Genomic DNA, 20,063 nt, shown 5'->3' on the forward strand with positions numbered 1-20,063 from the left:
CAGTAATAATGATATGATATTAATAATAATAATACAGGATAACAACAGCATGCATTTATATTATTCTTACTATATTCCAGACTTTGTTTTAAGTGTATTACATAAATGGGAACTTCAAAAAGTTCATGGAAAGATTTAGTATTATCTCTTAATTCTATTTTCCACAAACTTTTTGAAGTACCCTTGTATATTAATCTATGTGATCCATACAGCAGTCTTATGAGGTTGGTATTATTAGCATGCCTATTTTATAGATGACGAACTGTATTGTTTATTGATAGGCTGAGTAAGTTGCCCAAGTCCATAAGATGGTAAATGGTAGAGCCAAGATTCTAATCTGGGCCTTTTGTTTCTGTGGAGGTACTACTCTTAACCACAACAGTTTCAGGAGCTTAAGGTACATTACTTAAGATGAGTCGTACAGTGTCCATTGTACTGAGCAGCTGGGAGGGCCATTGTACACAGGGGCAGAAACTAGAACAATGACCATGGTTGGAGGAGGGAGGTGGAAAGGTGGATATCGAATATGTACTCAAAATTTAAGATGTTTAGCAGAAAAGATGGGGGAGAAATAGGGAAGAATATAGAGGATGTTTTAAGGAAAAGAAAAGATACATTCAGACATGTATATGACAGGAGGTACTTAAACACATTTATAAGCTGAGCAGAAAGGTCTAGAATAGAGGCTGGGAGCTTGAAGATACCTTGAGAGAATATTTGATGAATCAGGGTTCTTAAGAGGCAAGAGCAAGTGGGTAGGAGGGTTTAGGTGTAGGGATTAGCTTTAATAAGAGGGAGGAGAAATGCTTTGTCTGCAGAGATGGAAGGGAAGGCAACACAACATGTGGATGCAGAAGCTTGGGGCTGAAGGAGTCTGCCTGGTGGCCTTTATTTTCTGTAAAGTAGATGAAGTCATCTTTTGAGAAGGGTAAGGTGCTGTGGTAGAGGCTAGAAACAGCTTTTCTAAGTGAGGATAGAAACAGCTTTTCTAAGAAGTGAGGAAGGAGATGATTATGTGTCAAATTCCAGCTCTGCTATTTATAAGATTTGTGATCCTAAACAAATTATGACTTCTCTATACCTCAGTTTCCTCATCTTTGAGATAAGGGTATAATAGTGCCTACTTCATAGGGTTTTTACAATGGTTAATTCATTAAAAATGCTTAAAGCAGTGCTTGGTACCTAGAGAATGCTTAAGACATGTTTGCTCTAACTATTTTGGACTTGAATAAAGATTCCTCGGTATTGGCAACGGTCCAGTTGAGGTTAGAAGCTGTGGAATTTTATACTCCAGATACCCATCGTTGTGGATTTTTTTCTCCAAAGGTACTCAGCATTTTGGAAATAGTACTGTGGAGTGTAGCTGTAGATTAATTTAGAATCTAGGTTTTGACAAATTGGCAAATTAAAGAAATTGAGGGTTGATGTAAGAAGTAGCTGAAGTGGTGGTACTTGGGTATGGACTGGATAAAAAAGAAAGTTAAAAGAGAGGGGTTGATAGGAAGATAATAGTGGGGTCCAAACCCAGGGGGGTTTTGCTGGATGAGCTCTCAGTTTCCCTTGATTGATCGCTTAAGTAAAATGATTATTATCCTGAAAATCATTTTAAGAAATGTGTTTTTGGGACTTTTGCTTTACCATTGGCTTATGCTGACTCAGTATTTTTTCATACCTCTTACCGTCGTAATGCATTTATTTTATTTGTGTCATTATTTATTTATTTTCCTTAATAAATGGCTGACTTTATTATGTTTCATGGAAAGAAAAACCAGTGGTGATGCTTTAGGGGCATCTACATTCAGGGGTACTTCTCATTACACTTTTTCATTGGACCCTCTTCTCACAGCAGACTGGACCAGTTCAGTCAGATAACTTCTTGGAACTTAATACCACAGTTTGCTTCTATAAAGGGGATCGAGGACAATGAGTGTGAAAACTAGCTCCAAGAGGAATAAGAGACACAGAGCCAAAGATCACCCACAGAGGGCACTACCTGGGTCTGAGCTCTTACTCTAGCTCTGGTGACGAAGGAGAAAAAATACATGTGAAGACATGCTTATAAATCAGAGCAGATACTTCATCCTTCACACTTTCGACATTTTGGGTCAGATAATTCTTTGTCTTAGGCGCTGTCCTGTGCATTGTAGAATGTTAGCAGCATCTCGGGCCTCTATCCATTGGATACCTGTAGCATCTCCCAGTTGTGACAACCAAAAATGTCTCCAGACATTGCAGTTGTTTGTGGGGGTGGTTTGGGGGTCCACTGAGTTAGAACAAAAGCAGTGAGTCCTGATGTCATGTGTCATTATTTTTAAGGAAAACTTAGAAGATGAATATGAACCAAGAAGAAGAGATCATATTTCTCATTTTATTTTGCGTCTTGCTTATTGTCAGTCGTGAGTATACATTTATGCTTCTCATAGTTAAATCTGATATTTTGGGTTATAAATTGGTATATGGAAAATTAATATGTTCTATTGAATGTAGGAAAACTCAAAATAACATGAGGAACTAGAGTAGGTTAAAGGTTGAACACTGTTGCAGTGAATTGTTTGAAACAAGTTGTGTACTAAAAAATACCAAAAAAAGTTGCATAATTTTGCCTGATGAAACAGTTTTTAACTTTATAGTTAAAAAACTTTATAGTTATAGTTTTCATTTGGAATATAAAATTGAAAGGGGTTCCATTAGGAAGAAGGACTTTTGATACTTTTTTAGAAGAAAAGTGTTAATATTTATAAGAAACAATGAATCAGACACATATGTGAATTTGATACTGGTTTTTAGTATTTGAGATGTATGGGCCTATAAGATCTAAGACCCTTCTGTTGGTAGTTGGTTTCTTATAAATCAGTAGTGCCACCCAGAGGGAGAAGGAGTTAGTTGCTTTTTGTTTTTAAACAATTTTTCCCCTATATTAATTTTGGCCAAGTAATATAGTTATGGTTGTTTCTTTTATTAATAGGCTTATTAAGTGAGAATCTTGAATTGCATACTATCCCAAGATAATAATTGAGAAATTACCTACCAGCTTTGGTCCTAGAGTTTTTCTTTAGTAGTTTATGCAGTTTATATAGTAAATTAGTTATTGACAATCTGTGAAAGTCACCTCAAATAAAATAAAATCATATTTTAAATGTAATAGGGTAATTATTTTATAATATAACAGTAATACTCATTAGGTATCAGCTTTATAAATCAATATATTTTTATATTAGTTTTTAAATATTGAGATGTACTTGTGCATATTAAATTTTGCAAAATTATAAACTGTAAAGCTATAAGCAAAGTTTAATTTGCAAAGTTCATCTGATCATAATATTTTCAGAGATAAAGTTACTTTTTAAAAATTTGGTGTTTATTTGGCATTGATGAAACCATCTCAGACCAAAGGAGTACTCCATTTTCTAATGTAAATTTCTATTTTGCAGTTACATTAAATGCAATTGACTATTTTCTTTTGTGTTATTTGATAATAATGCAGCTAGGCTTGAAGTATTCTGTGTTTAACCCTTTTGTTTTTATGTTCATAACACCCCTCTATCTCTTATCCAACACATCCCTGGAAGATTGTTGTATGTGGTATTCATATTTTATTTATCATAATAGAGGACCTATATGCTTTTAATTGTAGTCTATTGGCATCTTGCTCGTGTTTGAATACTGTTTCATAAAAATTTCTTAGATTTAATAATCATTTGATTTTTAATTTATACTGATAATTTCCCTTTCTACATTGTAGAGAAGATCTTAGACGCTGGTTTATTCAACAAGAAATGGATCTCCTTCGATTTCGATTCAATATTTTACCCAAGGATAAAGTTCAAAGTTTTTTAAAGGATAGCCATTTGCAGTTCGAGGCTGTAAGTATATTTTTATAGTCATTTCCAATTGTTTTCACCATTCATCCCTCCTTTTTGCCTATAAATGCTGGTACTAATGTGTGGAGTTACATTGTTTGTACATTCCCTTTCTTAGCACCTGTGTAAAAGAGTAGTTAATGGTTTTGCACAACAGTGAACCTTTCCTCCTCTGTGACTAGAGGAAAAGAGGTTCTTCAGTAACAGAGCCTCACATTTAGTTGCTTTATTAAATATGTGGTTTATTAAAGCACAAAAAGGTTTAGTTTATAAAAGTTCATCTTTAACCAGAATTTTGCAGGCCACAGTTTTAAATCTAACACTGAATTAAAGAAAACAAACAAGTGATAGTTACTTATTTGCAGTAGTGAAGTTGAGAGGAGGTAATACTTTAAGTCAATTGTCAGTAAAATCTATCTGAACAGTTTTAAAAAATAGTTTTGCATACAAATGTGAATGATTTACAGATTGTAATTATATAAAACAGGAAAAGTAAGGACATATTTAGCAGGGATAAATGTTGTGGGTGGAAATAGAATTTTTGTCTTTCAGGTGGATCTCTGATGCAGTGGGAAAGTAGAAAAATTCTGTTTTGGAAGATTTAGAGCAGTCAGATGGTAGTAGGACTGGTTGAGGCTCTATTTTGGTATGGAATGAGGGGCTTGAGGCTAAATAAAATAAAAAAGTAGAAGTTGGAATGGGTGAAAGACATTGTTCTGTCTGACAAGTAGAAGAAATGCCCACTGTAGGAAGGAACACTATGGATTATATGAGTTGGGGGAAAGAGGCTGCATGAAGGGAAATGAAGAAACATTTAGTAGATATTTAGTGTCTATTATGTGCTAGGGAGGCACTTTCTATAGTTTCTCTCATTTACTTATTATAAGAGGCCCATGAGGTTTCCAAATACCATCTACCTGTGCAAGTCCGCCTGACCCAAACCATTGTATCTTGCACTTTGCTTTTACTTTGATACTTGGTGAAGTCCCTTACTGCTCTTATCAATTATAGTTAATTTATCCTTTCATATTAGAAACTATTTTTTTGCTGTTGTTGAAATTACTGATTTTTATTAGGTCACAGAGAAAAGTGTCCTTGAGAAGATATATTTTTTGTTCTAGAGTATCTTAACATATTGTCATGTATAATTTCTTATGATAGATTTACTGAGATATAATTTACATATCTTGAAATTTACCCTTTTTTTTTTTTTTTCCTTTTTGTCTTTTTTCATGTCCGGCAACGGATCGCAACCCTCAGTGTCGCGCCCGGACCAGGACCGGCAACAGGATCGCAACCCTCGGTGTTGCTCCCATACCTCGCTCAGCCAGTGAGCGGGAACCGGTCTGTATGTGGGATCCGAACCCTCGGCGGGAGCGCCACCGCGCTCCCAAGCGGCGCACTGTAGCAGTGCACCACCGGGCCGGCCCAACCCTTTTAAAATGTACAATTGATTAGTTTTTATTATAATTACGAGTTGTGCAACCATCACCTCTATCTAATTTTAGAACATTTTTATTGCCCTAAAAATGAAACTCTATACCCATTAATAGTCACTCTCCATTCTTCCCTTCCCCAATCCTTGGCAACTGCTGATCTACTTTCTGTCTGTGGATTTGCCTATTCTGGGCATTTCATATAATAGAGCCATACAATATGTGGTCTTTTGTGCCTGGCTTCTTTCACTTAGCATAATATTTTAAAGTTTCATCCATGTTATAGCATGAATCAGTACTTTATTCCTTTTAATTGCTGAATAATTTATTTATCTATTCAGCACTTGATGGACATTTGGATTATTTCCACGTTTTGGCAAGGGATCTCCTGAAACGATTTATACCAAGCTGTTTACTGTAGTATGAGATAGTTACAGAAATTCAGGAATAGGTTCAGATGGAAAAATGTAACTGGAGAAGCTATGTCTGCTAATGAAGAAAGTGCTGACACATTTCCAGCAGAGTTGAAGAAGTTGATTAACAGGAAAGAATATCGTCCAAAGGAAGTCTTCAGTTGTGATGAAACTGTGCTCTTCTCAAAGAAAATGTCAAGTAGAACCTACATTCATAATAATGCAGAGGCGGCACCAGGGCATAAAACATGGAAGGACAGATTAACTCTGGTACTATGTGGCAGTGCTGCAGGGCATATGATAAAGACAGGCATTGTGTACAGAGCAAAGAACCCAGGCACTCTCAAACAAAAACAAAAAATACCTGCCTGTGTTCTGGCAATATAGTCAGAAAGCATGAGTGACAGCTGTCTTGTTTATGGAATGGTTTCACCAATGCTTCATCCCAGAGGTGAAAAAATACTTGGAAGAGGAGGAGTTGAAATTTAAAGTCCTATTAATAATAGGCAATGATTCTGTTTGCTGTGAAAATGAAGATGTCGAGGCTGTATTTTTATCTCCAAATACAACCTCATTGCTTTAGACCCTTAACCAGGGCATCATTTGGTTTTTCAAGGCCACATACACCTATCTGCCTGGTATTTGATTGCATTTGATCAGCAATTGATGCAAACCCTAATCTGGAAACAATTCACTATTGCTGATGCAGTAGCATTCATCAAAGTTGCAATAGATGAATTAAAAGCAGAAACTATAAATGCCTGCTAGAAGAACTTATGGAGTGAAGTTATGAATGATTTTAAAGGCTTCCCCTGGGATCAATGGAGAAGTTAGGAAAATCATTCACGTGGCAAGAATAGTTGGTGGAGAAGGATTTGCTTGGTGAAGAAGTGGAAGAACATATTGAAGGCCATTGAGAAGTGTTAGTAAATGAGGAATTGGAAGAACTTGTGGAGTGGTCTACAGAGGAAGAGGAAGATGTAGAAGAAGAAACTGAAGCAGAACCAGTAATGTGGACATTACTGAAATTTGCCAGTGTTTTGAATTGCAGACATTAGACAAAATTATGGAATACGATCATGAGATGGAATGAAGCATTAAAGTCACCTGTGTGATTACTGAAGGATTACAACCTCTGCAGCAACAGTTTAATTAGTTATAAGGAAAGAGACAACAACTTCCAATTATAGTGTTCTTTCAAAAGGTTTTGGCAAAAATCCCTTCAACCATTGAAAATTCTTAACCATTGTCATGGCTCTATGATCCACGATCACCCAAAATAGATGATGATCAGAAGGTCAGTAGTAGCCTAACACTACGTCACAAGTCACAATGCCTGTGTCATTCACCTCACTTCCTCTCATCACATAGGCATTTTATTATCTCATCATCACGGGAAGAAGGATGAGTACAATACAGTAAGATATTTAGAGAGAGACTATATTCACATAACTTTTATTACAGTATATTGTTATAATTGTTCTATTTTATTATTATTGTTGTTAATCTCTTACTGTGCCTAATTTATGAATTAAACTTTATCATAGGTATGTATTTATGGGGAAAAAAGTAGTATGTATAGAATTCGGTACTGTTGGTGTTTCAGGCATTGACTTGGTGGGGGGGATCTTAGAATATATCCCCGTTGTTATTGCCTTCTTTGTGTTAAACAGATACTGTCTTGGGTACCATTTTAATTCCTTTGCTGTTTACTTTCCTACTTTTTTGAGTTATTTTCCTAGTGGTTTTCCTGGGAATTACAATTACCATTTTATTTTAAAACAGTCTAGTTGGGATTAACATGTTATTTTCAAGAGTACACAAAAGCTTTGCTCCCATATGCGCTGTTCCCTCTTCCTGCCATTGTGCTATATTGTCATACAAATTATATCTTTATACATTAACAGAGGTAAATTTTTTGAGTTCTAGGTTGTGTAAAAATGTCTTTATTATATTATCACACTAGAGTGAAATTTGCCTTTACCTTTCAAGGTTGGGAATAATTTCTCATCAGGATTTTGAAGGTATTGCTACATTATCTTTTAGCATCCAGAGTTGCTCTTGAGAAGCCTGATTCCATTTTGATTTCTGATTACTTGTATGTAAATTTATGTACTTTGACATTCCCACCACCCACCCCTGCCGCTGTGAAATTTTGTGATGATGTCTGGATCTTTTTTCATTTATTGGTGGGCCCTTTTAATCCTAAGATTTGGGCTTATCAGTTTAGGAAATTTCTTTTTATTATTGTTTTTGTAATTCTTCCTTTCTGTTTTCTATGTTCTCTTTATAATTTCTTGTTACTTGGCATTTGAATTGTACTGAAATCCAGTGTCAGTGACTCTTCTTTTCTGTCCTGATATCCAATCTTTATCTTTTGGTTTTACATTCTGGGAAATTTCTTCAATTATTTTCAAAATTTTCTATTTATTTATTTTTTCTGCTCTCTTGTTTATAATTTTTAACAGTCTTTTCTGGTTCTACTTTTTATTGCCTTCTGTTTTTGTTTCATGAATATATTATTTTTCTTTTGAAGATTATTAATTGCAGAGTTCTTCTGCTCCTTTCATTGTCTGTTTACCTCTTGTTCCTTTATTTAGTTCACCTGTTTTGTGTGGTCTTTGTGTTGAATGATTTCCTCATTTTGTTATTCTTGAATGTCTAATGAACCTTGGTTTTTTGTTTAAGATTGAGATACTAAAAAGTCAATTGGAAGTTTGGAGTTTATGCGCACATGTGGGTGCACAAGATTCTTATATACTTATTTACTTTAGAAATTATTATTATTATTTTTTACATTCTAGGATTTTGTGGAGTAGTTGGGGTGGAGGGGGAGAGAAGAAGGGGGAGGTGGATAGGAAGGGAGGATGAGGACGGGGGGAGGGGGCATAGTCAAGGCCATGTCACCCCCCTTCATTCTGGCAGAGGAGCCCAGGGGCTTCCAGTGGCAGCTCAGTCATGGTTGGCTGGATGTGTATGTCAGGGGATGTGGCTGAGGCCCTTGGCGTCCCCCATTCCAGCTTGGGAGCCCACGCTTCTGGCGGTGGCCTGGAGGTTGTGGCTGGGCTAGATACAGATGTCGGGGCAGCGTGGCTGGGGCCCTTGGCCCCCTACCACCCTGGCTCGGGAGCCTGCGGCTTTTCTGGCAGTGGACTGGTGGTTGTGGCTGGGCTGGATGCAAATGTTGCGGGGGGGCCGTGACTGAGTCTCTTGGTCCCACACCCCTGCTTGGGAGCCTGGGGTTCTTCCAATGACAGCCTGGTGGTTGTGGCTGGGCTAGATGCAGACATGCGGGGGCCGTGGCTGAGGCCCCGGGCCCCCCACCACTCTGTCTCAGGAGTGTGGGGCACTTCCAGTGGCATCCTGGTGGTCGTCACTGGGCTGGATGTGGACATCGGGGGGTGTGGCTTAGGTCCTCGGTGCCCCCACCCTGGCTTAGGAGCCCAGGGTGCTTCCAGTGATGGCCTGGTGGTCGTCGCTGGGCTGGATGTGTGCCTCAGTGGGGGCATGGCTGAGACCCTCAGCCTCCCCACCCTGGCTTGGGAACCTGGAGTGCTTCTGGTAGCAGCCTGGTGGTCATTGCTGGGCTGGTTGCGGAAGATGGGGGCCATGGCTGAGCACCCTGTGCCCCTCACCCCAGCTTGGGAGCCTGGGGGGCTTCTGGTCCTTCTAGGTTTTATAGGTGTTTTTTGGTGGTATTAGACCTTTTTTGGTTAATATCAAAATTTTGTCTCTGATCTGTGGGTTTTTTGTTTTTCTTTCAGATCTGTGTTGGATTATTAGCTAACCCCATCACTTAAACTCTGCACTGGAATTAATTTGTTGTCCTTTGCTTAGTTCTAAAATGGGGAACTTCCTGTGGGAACAAGCACTTGAGCCCTGTGGTTGAGGTAGATTGTTGCTTTGCTGCTGATTCCCTGGGGAAAGCTTTTTGTGCAGCTCAGGTTTTAATTGTTGACCTTGTAAGCACTTCTGGGTCTTGTGAGGTCTGGTACACCTGGGTTGTGTGGAAACTCTGGTCTGGGCCTGAGTCTTTTCAGCAAACTACCCCCCCCACAGTTCTATATTCCTGACTGGTCTCCACTGAGTGGTCCTTTGCTGATTGGAGGGCAGATCAGCTGTCCATGCTGTGCTCCTATGTTCCCTTGGTGGGCCTGTCTCCCGCACCGCCCCACCCTAAACACTTCCCATGGGACAGGCCATATGCTGGTCCATTGCAATGACTCATTGGCCTCTGAATGGCTCCTTTTTTCAGTTGTTGTGGCTTCTTGCTCCTATATGGGTCCATGGGAACTCTGTTAGTGGTCTAGCTGGTCTGGAGGCCACCAAGGCCCTCTTTTCCCCTGCAGCCTCCAAGCAACTTCATACGAAGGGCACAGCTATGGCTTTTGCCAGCTCTTGTTCTGTGTGCTCAGCAGTGCAGCTCCAGCCTTGAAGTGACTGGGGCTAGAAACAATCTGAACAGTCCCTTCTTTCTCTCATTCCAGCTTCTTCCATCTTCAAGTAGGTCTCTCCTCCTCTTCTCTGGGGCTTTAGTGGCTCCAGCTAGGCAGTTGTTGCTTTTTAATAATTGCAAATTGGTTGATTGTGGGAGAGAGTGACACTGGAGATTGTCTATTCTGCCATCTTGACATTAGGCTTTCTCACCCTTTCCCTTTTCATTAATAGGAACATGCACATTTTCTGCACTTTGGTTAGAATATTTGGTTTACATTTGAAACTGTTATACCAAAACAGGTATCAGTGATGCTTTTAGACTCAGGACAAAGCAAGGATTGGAGAAAAGTTATTAGCATTTGTTGTATGTATAGATTTGTAGAAATCATCGTAATAACTTCGTATAGCATACATTATACGAAGTTATACGAGCTTTTCTAGTGTATACCTGGGCTTCTACTGGATAGTAGATTCTGAATTTTTAGGACATAGAGCAGAAGGCCTTAGTATGAAGTGTTGAAAAAGAAAAAAGCTTATACTTATCATTCTTAGGCTTATATGTAAATAGCTTGGATTTTAAATCTGAAATTTCTGAGAAGGATTAGAAATGAGTAAATATGTCTATCTATGGGGATTATTTTGGACCTGTCATTGCTGAATTGATTGACTTAACATTGGGTCACATTAAAGGTGAATGGGTAACATTAAACAGATTCTATTATTGCTTCTTTCATTGGCCAGCTAGGGAAAGGTCAGGCTTTGACAGCTGTCAGCCTCTTAGACAAAGAGTTTCTGTGCTGTTGTTGTCCAGAGTCTGACAGCAGCTTGTAATTTACTTGGATGTTTTTTAAAACGTCCTTAGGAGAGTAAAAAAATATTTTTTATTTGATTTGAAATACTAGTGGATCTAATGACAGAATGTTTTTTATTACAATAGTGCAGAATGGGAGGACAGTGAAGGTGAGCATTCTTAAAGATGTAAGGAGTATTCTCAATGAAACAAGTGAAAACTCTACTGTGTATTAAAGAGAACTAGTGTTGTTCAATTGTCATTTATGTTCAGTGCATGAAGAACTTTGAATTGTTTATTTTTGCTTATTTTAAAATAGCTTTTCTTATCCTGCACCTGACATTTAAAATTTGTTTCTCATTTCTTATAGTTTGGAACCTAAATTTCTTCTATCTTAAAATTATTTCATATCATTCTTGGCTGGTAACTTCTTTTCAATGAACATGAGTTAAAGTTTAATTTGTCATTTGTTATTCAAAGTGTCAGTTATGAATTTATTAGAAACTTTTAGATGATTTTTTCCAGTTAACATTGGAACACAGATCTTACATTGATTTAATAGTTTTACATGTGTAGAATTTAAAAATAGTTTTGTCTTTACTTGTCTATCATTATTTCTTAGATATTTGTGAGTTGGCCTTGAGATAGTCATGGTTTTCTGATCATTTTGGCCCTTATTGTAGTTTCCATTGTTCACTGAGTTGTTGTAACTCTTTTTGAATGTGCATTCATCATTGTGGTCTACTCCATTTCTATTACTTAAAATATGAAAATGCCATTCACATGATATAAATGACTCTCTTTATACCACTTTCTGGGGGCTCAAGTTATTGTAATCCTGTTCATAAGTTGCCAGGTGGTTTTTGTGTGGTGCCTGCACAATGGAGGGGTACGCACACATTTTATATCTTTTGACACAGTAAATTTCAGCCAATGAGACAGGAGTTGTAAGAGCATGTGTAAGAGTAGCAGGCTAGAGAACACATGTGTTTGATAAGCCTGGAAGCTTCTCACAGGACTTCTGACAAACTATTGACTATGACAGGAGTAGAAGTGGAGCCTGAAGAAGAGTGAAGTGGGATGGTAAGATACATACTCGCAGAACGCTTGATGGAAATTCCGGACCTAAATGAAAAGACTGTTAATCAGATGAAAGGTGTTAAAGAAAAATATTATTTATGACATTTTTTAGAGATGGTAAGGAAGACTTTAATCAAGAGGGGCTTTGTAATAGGGGAGAGAGATGAGCTTAACTCCAAATGCAATGGGAAAAGTGTGAATTATAGCCAAATACATGGTGAGGTGGGGTAGGTGGGTTGGTGAATGGAAAATTAATATGAGGTAGGGCAATTCTTTGCTAAACTGACCTAAGGATTTTTGCTGAAGGGAGACCAAGGTGATAAGATATTCAGGATGGTCAAACCGAGGGTGGAGGATTTCCCCTAAACCGATGCAGCAGGATTCTTGATGAAACAGAATATGTGGGCCCTAGTCAAAGTGAGGATTCAGGAGCCTGACTAGAGTTAGGTCCAGGAGAGAGCCTTTGTCAAGGATCAAACTTATCTTCTTAATGGGGAGGTAAATTGTTTTATGTTTCAAGGCAGTGAGGTAGGCAAGTTTGGCAGTTCCAAACATGGTGCTCTCTGAGCATTTAGTAAATGTTTGAATTTAATAGTCAAGTTCAAAAGATTTGTCTCTATTCTTTTTTACAAACGCTAGACATCTTTCAGGTGAGTATAACAACATGGAATACTTATCCTTTCTTAGGGTTAAATATTAGGGGATACGTGTTATATATGAAATGAGCTTTTTCCATTGAACTGGATTTGCAAACTTCAATTTATTCTGTATCTAAGTAGGAAATTTTATGATTTAGATAGAACTCTTTATGTGTTTCTGTTACAATTGCATACCTTTGATTTCTTTCCAAATGATTCAAATGAAGACATTGACACAGGGCTTCCTTTTTATATGTACAGTATGCAAATATACCTTTGTTTTTCATAGTGGTTTTTGACATCAAATTATTATGGAAGCTAACCTTGTATTATTTTATGTATATTTATTGCGCAGCTATAGTAAAATATTGATAAATTTTATATTTGGAGAATAGGGAAAAGGTTCCTTGAATTTTCTCGTTAACTGAGCCCTAACCATTTATGCGTGTAGTAGTAAAAATACACCATGGCAGATGGTGTTTAGTGGAAATATTTTAGAGTTCACAGAATTTAGATTTTTCTTATCAAGCTACAAAATTAAATTTTGCTCATTACAAGATAGCTTAAACAAAGAGATGCTATGGCTAAATGTGAGAATTCAAGCTGAATTACCCTTGAAGGCTAAAATTAACATGTGAAAATTTTCAAAATAACTTGTGAAAGTCATTTCTCTTTTTTAAAGTTTTCATATGGCTTTTGAATGTAGAATTCTGTATATTCTCATTGTTGATGACTTTCAATGCCTGTGAGTTTGACTTTGAAAAAATGTATGACTTTAAACCAGCTGAAGTTTCCAACATATGGAGCTATGTCTTAATTGTCTTACAATGTTGAAATTAATGAAAGAATGAAATTAATTTTATTAAATATCTTTAGTGTTAAACATTCTCTATAATTAAACATTTACATGGTGAAGTGTTCCTCATGTTCTGAAGGTGTTATGAAAAAAGATACTGAGGTTTTTTATGCATATGAGTACTTTATTTTTTCATTCCATAATCTTTCTAACCTTTCCTTCTTCCCTCAAGTTCGCTGAAAATTTAATCCTTTTTGGTTGAAGTCATGTGTTATGGACTAGTTCAGAGTCTAGTTTAGATTGCCTTTTCTTAGGTCTTTTGGATGTGAATAAGAACCAGGGGTGTGGAGGGCTAATGGAGTCATAAAAAGTAATTGTTTTGTGTTCTTAGTCATTGAGTGGCTAAATCTGAGTTACAGAGGCAGGAATAAGTAGTTAAGTAACATCAGTTCTCCAGTTAGCCCAAGCCCTATGAAGATATCCATTCTGCTACTTTCCACCCCTCTGAAGGCATACAAAGGAACAGGCAGTTACTATCCCTATTCTGGACTTGACTGCGTTTATCCTTGACCTGCTGCTGCTTGCTGATCTCCCCGGCTTTCGATACCTTCTGCTATACTCCAGCTATTGATGCCTGCCTTCTGTCTGGCTTTGCTTCCAGTTCATTGCTGCTCAAAGTGTGCTCTCCCCATTCCAGTGTCCCATGATGCTTTGGGCAAGAGAATCCTTTTTTTTTTTTTCATCTATATTGGAATTTAATATATATTCCAGCCAAATATATTCCAGCTCCTTTTATTTGATCCAGGTAGTATCAACTTCTGTATGAATATTAGAAAACCCAGAGGACTGTTTCCAAAGTTGGCATGGGGTCCTTGTTTCCTAAAGAAGGAATATTTATTGATGACTGAATAAGGAGTAGACTTATTAAGGTCCGAATTTGCCTAGTGATGTAAAAAGACAGAAGAGGAGAGAATCACTAATGGCTAACATTTGTTATGTTTTTACTGAATGCCAGGCACTTTGCTAAATGCTTTATATGGATTATATAATTTAATCTTCACAACAGTTCTGTGAGGAAACTGAAGCTCAGAGAGGTTAAGTAACTTCCTCCAAATCAGACTCCTAGATATTTTGAGATGTGTAAATGACAAACTGTGTTACTAAATATATGAGCAGATTTCTTCACAGCTAGTCCTTCACTAGCACTGAGATGAAGTGGAATAGAGGCTGACAGTTAAGGTGACAGGGCCCATCAAAAGAGATATACAGGGCCGGCCCGGTGGTGCACTCGGTAGAGGGCGGCGCTCCCGCTGAGGGTTCGGATCCCATGTAGAGAACGGTCCGCTCACTGGTTGAGCACGGTGCGGGCGCGACACCGAGGGTTGCGATCCCGTTGCCAGTCGCGGTGCGGGCGTGACACCGAAGGTTGCGATCCCATTACCGGTCACGAAAAAAGACAAAAAGGAAAAAAAAAAGGATATACAAACACAGGTGTGAGTTTAGAGATTTACATTACTGTAGAAAATTAAAGCATTAACTGTAATTTTACTAAGGTGTTTCATTTTAGCTGACAGTTCTTTGCAGAAATGGAAACCAAATATATTAAATATACTTTAAGTAGTTTTCCCACTATGATATATATGCTGTCTTCAGGGAACTCATTGTATTCACGCAATTTAGTTGTTGAGGGGTTTATTATCTGGCCCATGGCTTTTTTTATACCCTTTTTGCTTTTATTCTCTAGTACCTTTTATTTATCTTTTTTTTTTTTTTTGAACATATTTGGATCACATTGTATGTTTTAATTCATGTTCAACAGTTGACTCATGTAATATTTAAAGATCAGTGTAAATTAAAATCTAAGTGGTATACTTTGTGCTTCAGGTGGGAGTTATTTAATTTAATAGGTCAGGAGAAGAAAAGTTATGGACTTGAGTAGGTTTTCTTCTTAGCTTCTGTGCATAAGAGAGATATTATAGAGGGAAATGCACAGATTGTTTCAAAATGGGCCATTTTGGAGGATGGCTTATTGGTTCAGTCCAGGGGTTCTGGACTATAGGGGCTATAGTCTCCCCTACTAGGTGTTCTGGACATCTTTGTGGTATTTTTGGTGGTTGTAACAATGATTGGCAGGTATTACAGGCATTTAGTAGACAGGAGATGGGGATGCTGGAGCACCTATAATGCACTGGATAGTTCTGGACAACAATGAATTTTCCCATGTAATTCTTGATTTTTTGTATTTATGTGGACAAAAACCCAAAAGCAAATTGTTTCTAATGACCTGAATCTAGAGCCAAACACTGTTTTATAAGTCATCACAAAATCTTTCTCCCTTCCATGTTTTTTGTATGCCCTGATTGTTCCTCGAATGCGGCTATCCTGGGAGTTGATAGAAGATAACACTTTGTTTTGTTCTGAATGTTTTTGTGAGTTGTCACATTTTTGGAAAAGCACATCGCTGATGTAGTATTTGAGGCAACAGCACACATGATACCAGTGTGTATTGGCAGGTGGTGTATTCACAGTGTTTCTATTAATGGATATACTAACTACTTGATCATGTTTTCTAGTGCAGTGTGTCTGGTCAGTTATCTATACCATTATTATTCTGTTTTAAACTACTTTGCTTTTATTTTTCTTTTATATTTCAGTTATGGAAGTCTATTGATTTAAAGAAATGCAACTAGATTTATCTAAATTTTGTTTTTAGATAGTAAAGTAGGTATTGTGACATATTTTAAATATTAAAATATTTAAGGAAGGGTAGCATTGGGTCTGATAGGGTTGTGAACCACTAATTCCTTCTGAGGTGTGGTCTTAGCTTTGCAGATCCTCAAGTATGGTTCTGTTAAGTTCTTGCCTGTAGTATTGTTAGCACTGACTGTAGCATATTTCTTATTTTCCTTTTTTGGACAATTAAGATGGTTCTATTTTTCTTTTTCAACATTTTTTCCTCTTTAAAAAAAAATATTATTTACCTCATTAATACTAAAGTAGATATCATCCTGGTGTGGTCTTAGCTTTGCAGATCCTCAAGTATGGTTCTGTTAAGTTCTTGCCTGTAGTATTATTAGCACTGACTGTAGCATATTTCTTATTTTCCTTTTTTGGACAATTAAGATGGTTCTATTTTTCTTTTTCAACATTTTTTCCTCTTAAAAAAAAATATTATTTACCTCATTAATACTAAAGTAGATATCATCCTATACACATTGTTTTCATAACTAAAGTTATATCTGGATGTTTTCCTATTTTTTTGTTAAAAAAAAAAGTAATAATAATCTTCTTAAAGTAAACCCTCAATAACTCGTACTTCCAGTACATGTAAGAACTTATGAGCATAGCAGATGAAGGAAAGAGCCAAAAGCAGCATAACAATAACACTTCTTTGTAGTTTCCTTCATAAACAGAGTTCAAAGCTCTTCATCTATTGTGAACGCAGAGCTTCCCTGAATCTCAATGGAACAGGGCAAGCAAACTTGTTGGATGGGAAGGATTAAGACTGGCTGGCTGCTCACAGATCCTTTGGTGGAATATTCAGTTCTTTCTGTTTCCCTTGGAGATGTCTTCATAGAGTGTATAGTGAAGGTGCCTTTTTCCCAGGATTGTGCTATCTATATAGTTAGGTTTCTGGTCTTTGGATAACTTTTGTATAGATTTGTAGAAATCATCCATTTATGATTATGACTTAAAATAGCCAGTTTTGAGGAATGCTAATCATAAAAAGAATTCTTTTTTTACTTTTATTTTTATAGCAGTTTTAGTTTCACAGAGAAATCGAGCAGAAAGTACAGATAGTTCCCATACCGTTCCTCCACCCACATACACAGTTTCTCCTATTATTGAGATGTTGCATTAGTGTGATATGTTTGTTACAATTATAAATCAATATTGACATATTATTATTAAGTTTGTTTTATGTTAGGGTTCCCTCTTTGTATTGTACAGTTCTGTGGGTTTTGCCTAGTGCATAATGTCCTGTATTAACTATTATGGTATCATACAGAATAGTTTTGCTGCCCTAAAATCCTCTGCGCTCCACCTATTCATCCCTCCCTCCCTCCCTCATCCCCTGAAACCCTGGCAACCACTGATCTTTTTTTTTTTCATTATTTCAAACATTTATCATTTCTTTGTGTTGGAAACATTCAAAATCCTCTCTTCTAGCTAATTGGAACTACACAATAAATTGTTTTTAATTATAGTCACCCTGTAGTGCTATAGGACACTAAATATTATTCTTCCTATCTAGCTGTACTTATATATCTGTTAACCAATCTCTCACTATCCTCCTCCAGCCTCAGGTAACCACCATTCTATTCTCTACTGTGTGATCAACTTTTCTTAGCTTCCATATGTTGAATGAGAACATGGAGTATTTCTTTTTCTCTTTTTGGCTTGTTTCACTTAACATAATGTTATCCAAGTTCATCTGCGTTGCTGCAACTGACAGGATTTCATTATTTTTTATGGCTGAATAGTGTTCCATTGTGTATTGTGTATATATACCACATTTTCTTTATCCATTCATCTGTTGATGGATACTTAGGTTGATTCCCATCTTGGCTATTGTGAATAGTGTTGCAATAAACATGGGATTGCAAATTTCTCTTTGATATACTGATTTTCTTTCCCTTAGATATATACCCAGTAGTGGGATTGCTGGATCATATGGTAGTTTTATTTATAGTTTTTTGAGGAACCTCCAGACTGTTTTCCATAGTGGCTGTACTAATTTACATTATAAAAAGTTCCCCTTTCTTTGCATCCTCACCAGAATTTATTTTCTGTCTTTTTGATGATAGCTATTCTAACTGGGGTGAGATGATATCGTTCTTTGTGCATTCTAGATACTAATCCCTTGTTGAATTCATAGTTTGCAAATATTTTCTCCCAAAGAATTCTAATTTTTCAAAATTAATTTTTATTATTTACTTACATTTTAATTGATGATGATAGTGTAAATAATGTCATAGGGGAATTTCAGGCATCATAAACCATTGAGAGAACTTTGCTTCTGAAATTTGACTTGTCAGTCTGCGGGCACTGAAGACAAACCTGAGGGAGGCCTAGGGATAGTTTGGGATGAGATGGGTGGTTTAGGGTGATCACTTTCTCTTGCTCCTTCGTGAAGGCTAAGTGGCTGCTGAAGCTCCATTCTAAGGACCAGCTGATGATAGAAGGGCATTGGTTCCTTCCTTCTTCGTTCCAGCAACAGCAGCCTGCTCTTCCTTAGTGCCATGTGGATCCTTCTCCCTTTTCCAGCTTGAACACAAACATATTCCATCATCTCATTTTTCCTAACCATAGCATGACCCTGTCTCTTTGGTGGTCTCCTAGATATCATATACTCTGTTTATGTAACATTATTTTGATATCCCTTTTTTATTTTATGGAAATGCATTCATGTATTTTCCACATTAATCTTGGTTCTGGTTTTACATTTTTGTGACAAGGAAGTTTGTCATTAATTTGTAGGAAAAAGAGGAGGATGAGGCTAGCAAGATAGGAGAAGGGCAGGAGGGAATTGTTGAAGGTTTTTGGGTAGAATGATGTTATAATGTAGTATGATGAAGATAACTGCAACAACTGAGTGAAGAAGGGGAGAGTTGAGATCTAAGTTGAAACTTAAGATTGCTAAGTGAGAGAATGTTGAGATTCCTAGAAGGATATTGCCAATGTCTGTGTTAATAATAAGGAGAATTATCTGTTGAGTTAATGACTGAACAAATGAAGGACTGAATTAGGGTCTGAACTGTAGCAGTGGCTGTGGGAATGGAACAAGTGGGCAGACATGGCAGACATTATAGAAGTAGCCTGAAGAAGATTTGGTAACTAATGGAATGCAACGTGAGGGTGACTCCAAGCTATCTGGTCTAGAGGACAAGAATAGTGAAATGTTAGTAATGATAGGGAATATAAACATAGGAGTGTGTTTTGGGGATTGGATAGGATAGTACACTGTGGAATATACTAAAAAGCATATGTACTTCACAGGGCCTGGTTTTCCAAAGCCTTGCAGTTTCAAATATTGACCTTGCAAGGACAGGAAATTTCCCTCAGGCTATAAGTCTCTGTTACAAGATAAGTATTGTAGCACAGCAGGTTGCTGGCTCAAAAGACAGACTATTTACTGATTGTTATGTAAATAATGAGAAATTGCTGTTAAGGAGGAATGTTTGCTAAGATCAAATTGTTGTTGATAGGACCACTTAATTGCCTTACTGGAATGTCATCTGGCTTGTTTCACTGAAAGTTACCAGCCTATACTGTTAAACTATAACCCCACCTATGTCTCTTCCTTTACTTTCCCGGTCTGGAAAATAAATGCAGGAAGAGAAGCCCAATTCGGTGTTAATTTCCCAAGGAAGGAACCCTCTCTCTTGAGGGTTCCAGCGGGAAATTAACCACTTCGGGGCTTCTCACTGCTCGGAAGAGATAGGCTTTGAGTAATACTTTGTGTCTCCGTCACACAGGGGAAGTGGGGTGACATTCATGGGGGGCGAAGCAACGCAAAGCCAACAGTACACTTTTTTGTAAAAATATTGCTTATTGCTGGTGGGCCAGTGGAAATAAGCAGTGGACAATTCAGAATGGTAGGCTGAGTTTA

At 37.3% G+C, this 20,063-nt stretch overlaps 1 protein-coding gene across 2 annotated transcripts in view; it reads left to right on the forward strand.

Annotated features, from left to right (window-relative positions):
* The window catches only part of PRIM2 (primase, DNA, polypeptide 2 (58kDa)), a 186,048-nt gene that overhangs the window by 4,550 nt on the left and 161,435 nt on the right, over nucleotides 1-20,063 (forward strand). Inside the window, exons 4-5 of one of the 2 annotated variants that reach the window (XM_008572126.1) lie at nucleotides 2,317-2,396; nucleotides 3,743-4,192. In XM_008572126.1, the coding sequence (XP_008570348.1) occupies nucleotides 2,317-2,396; nucleotides 3,743-3,881 (219 nt within the window). In that variant the 3' untranslated portion in view covers nucleotides 3,882-4,192. Of the gene's footprint in view, nucleotides 1-2,316; nucleotides 2,397-3,742; nucleotides 4,193-20,063 lie in introns of those variants that run through there. The other variant, XM_008572125.1, reaches the window with a different exon arrangement.

This window comes from Galeopterus variegatus, unplaced genomic scaffold (genome assembly GCF_000696425.1).
Source record: "Galeopterus variegatus unplaced genomic scaffold, G_variegatus-3.0.2 Scaffold754, whole genome shotgun sequence".
NCBI lineage: Eukaryota > Metazoa > Chordata > Mammalia > Dermoptera > Cynocephalidae > Galeopterus > Galeopterus variegatus.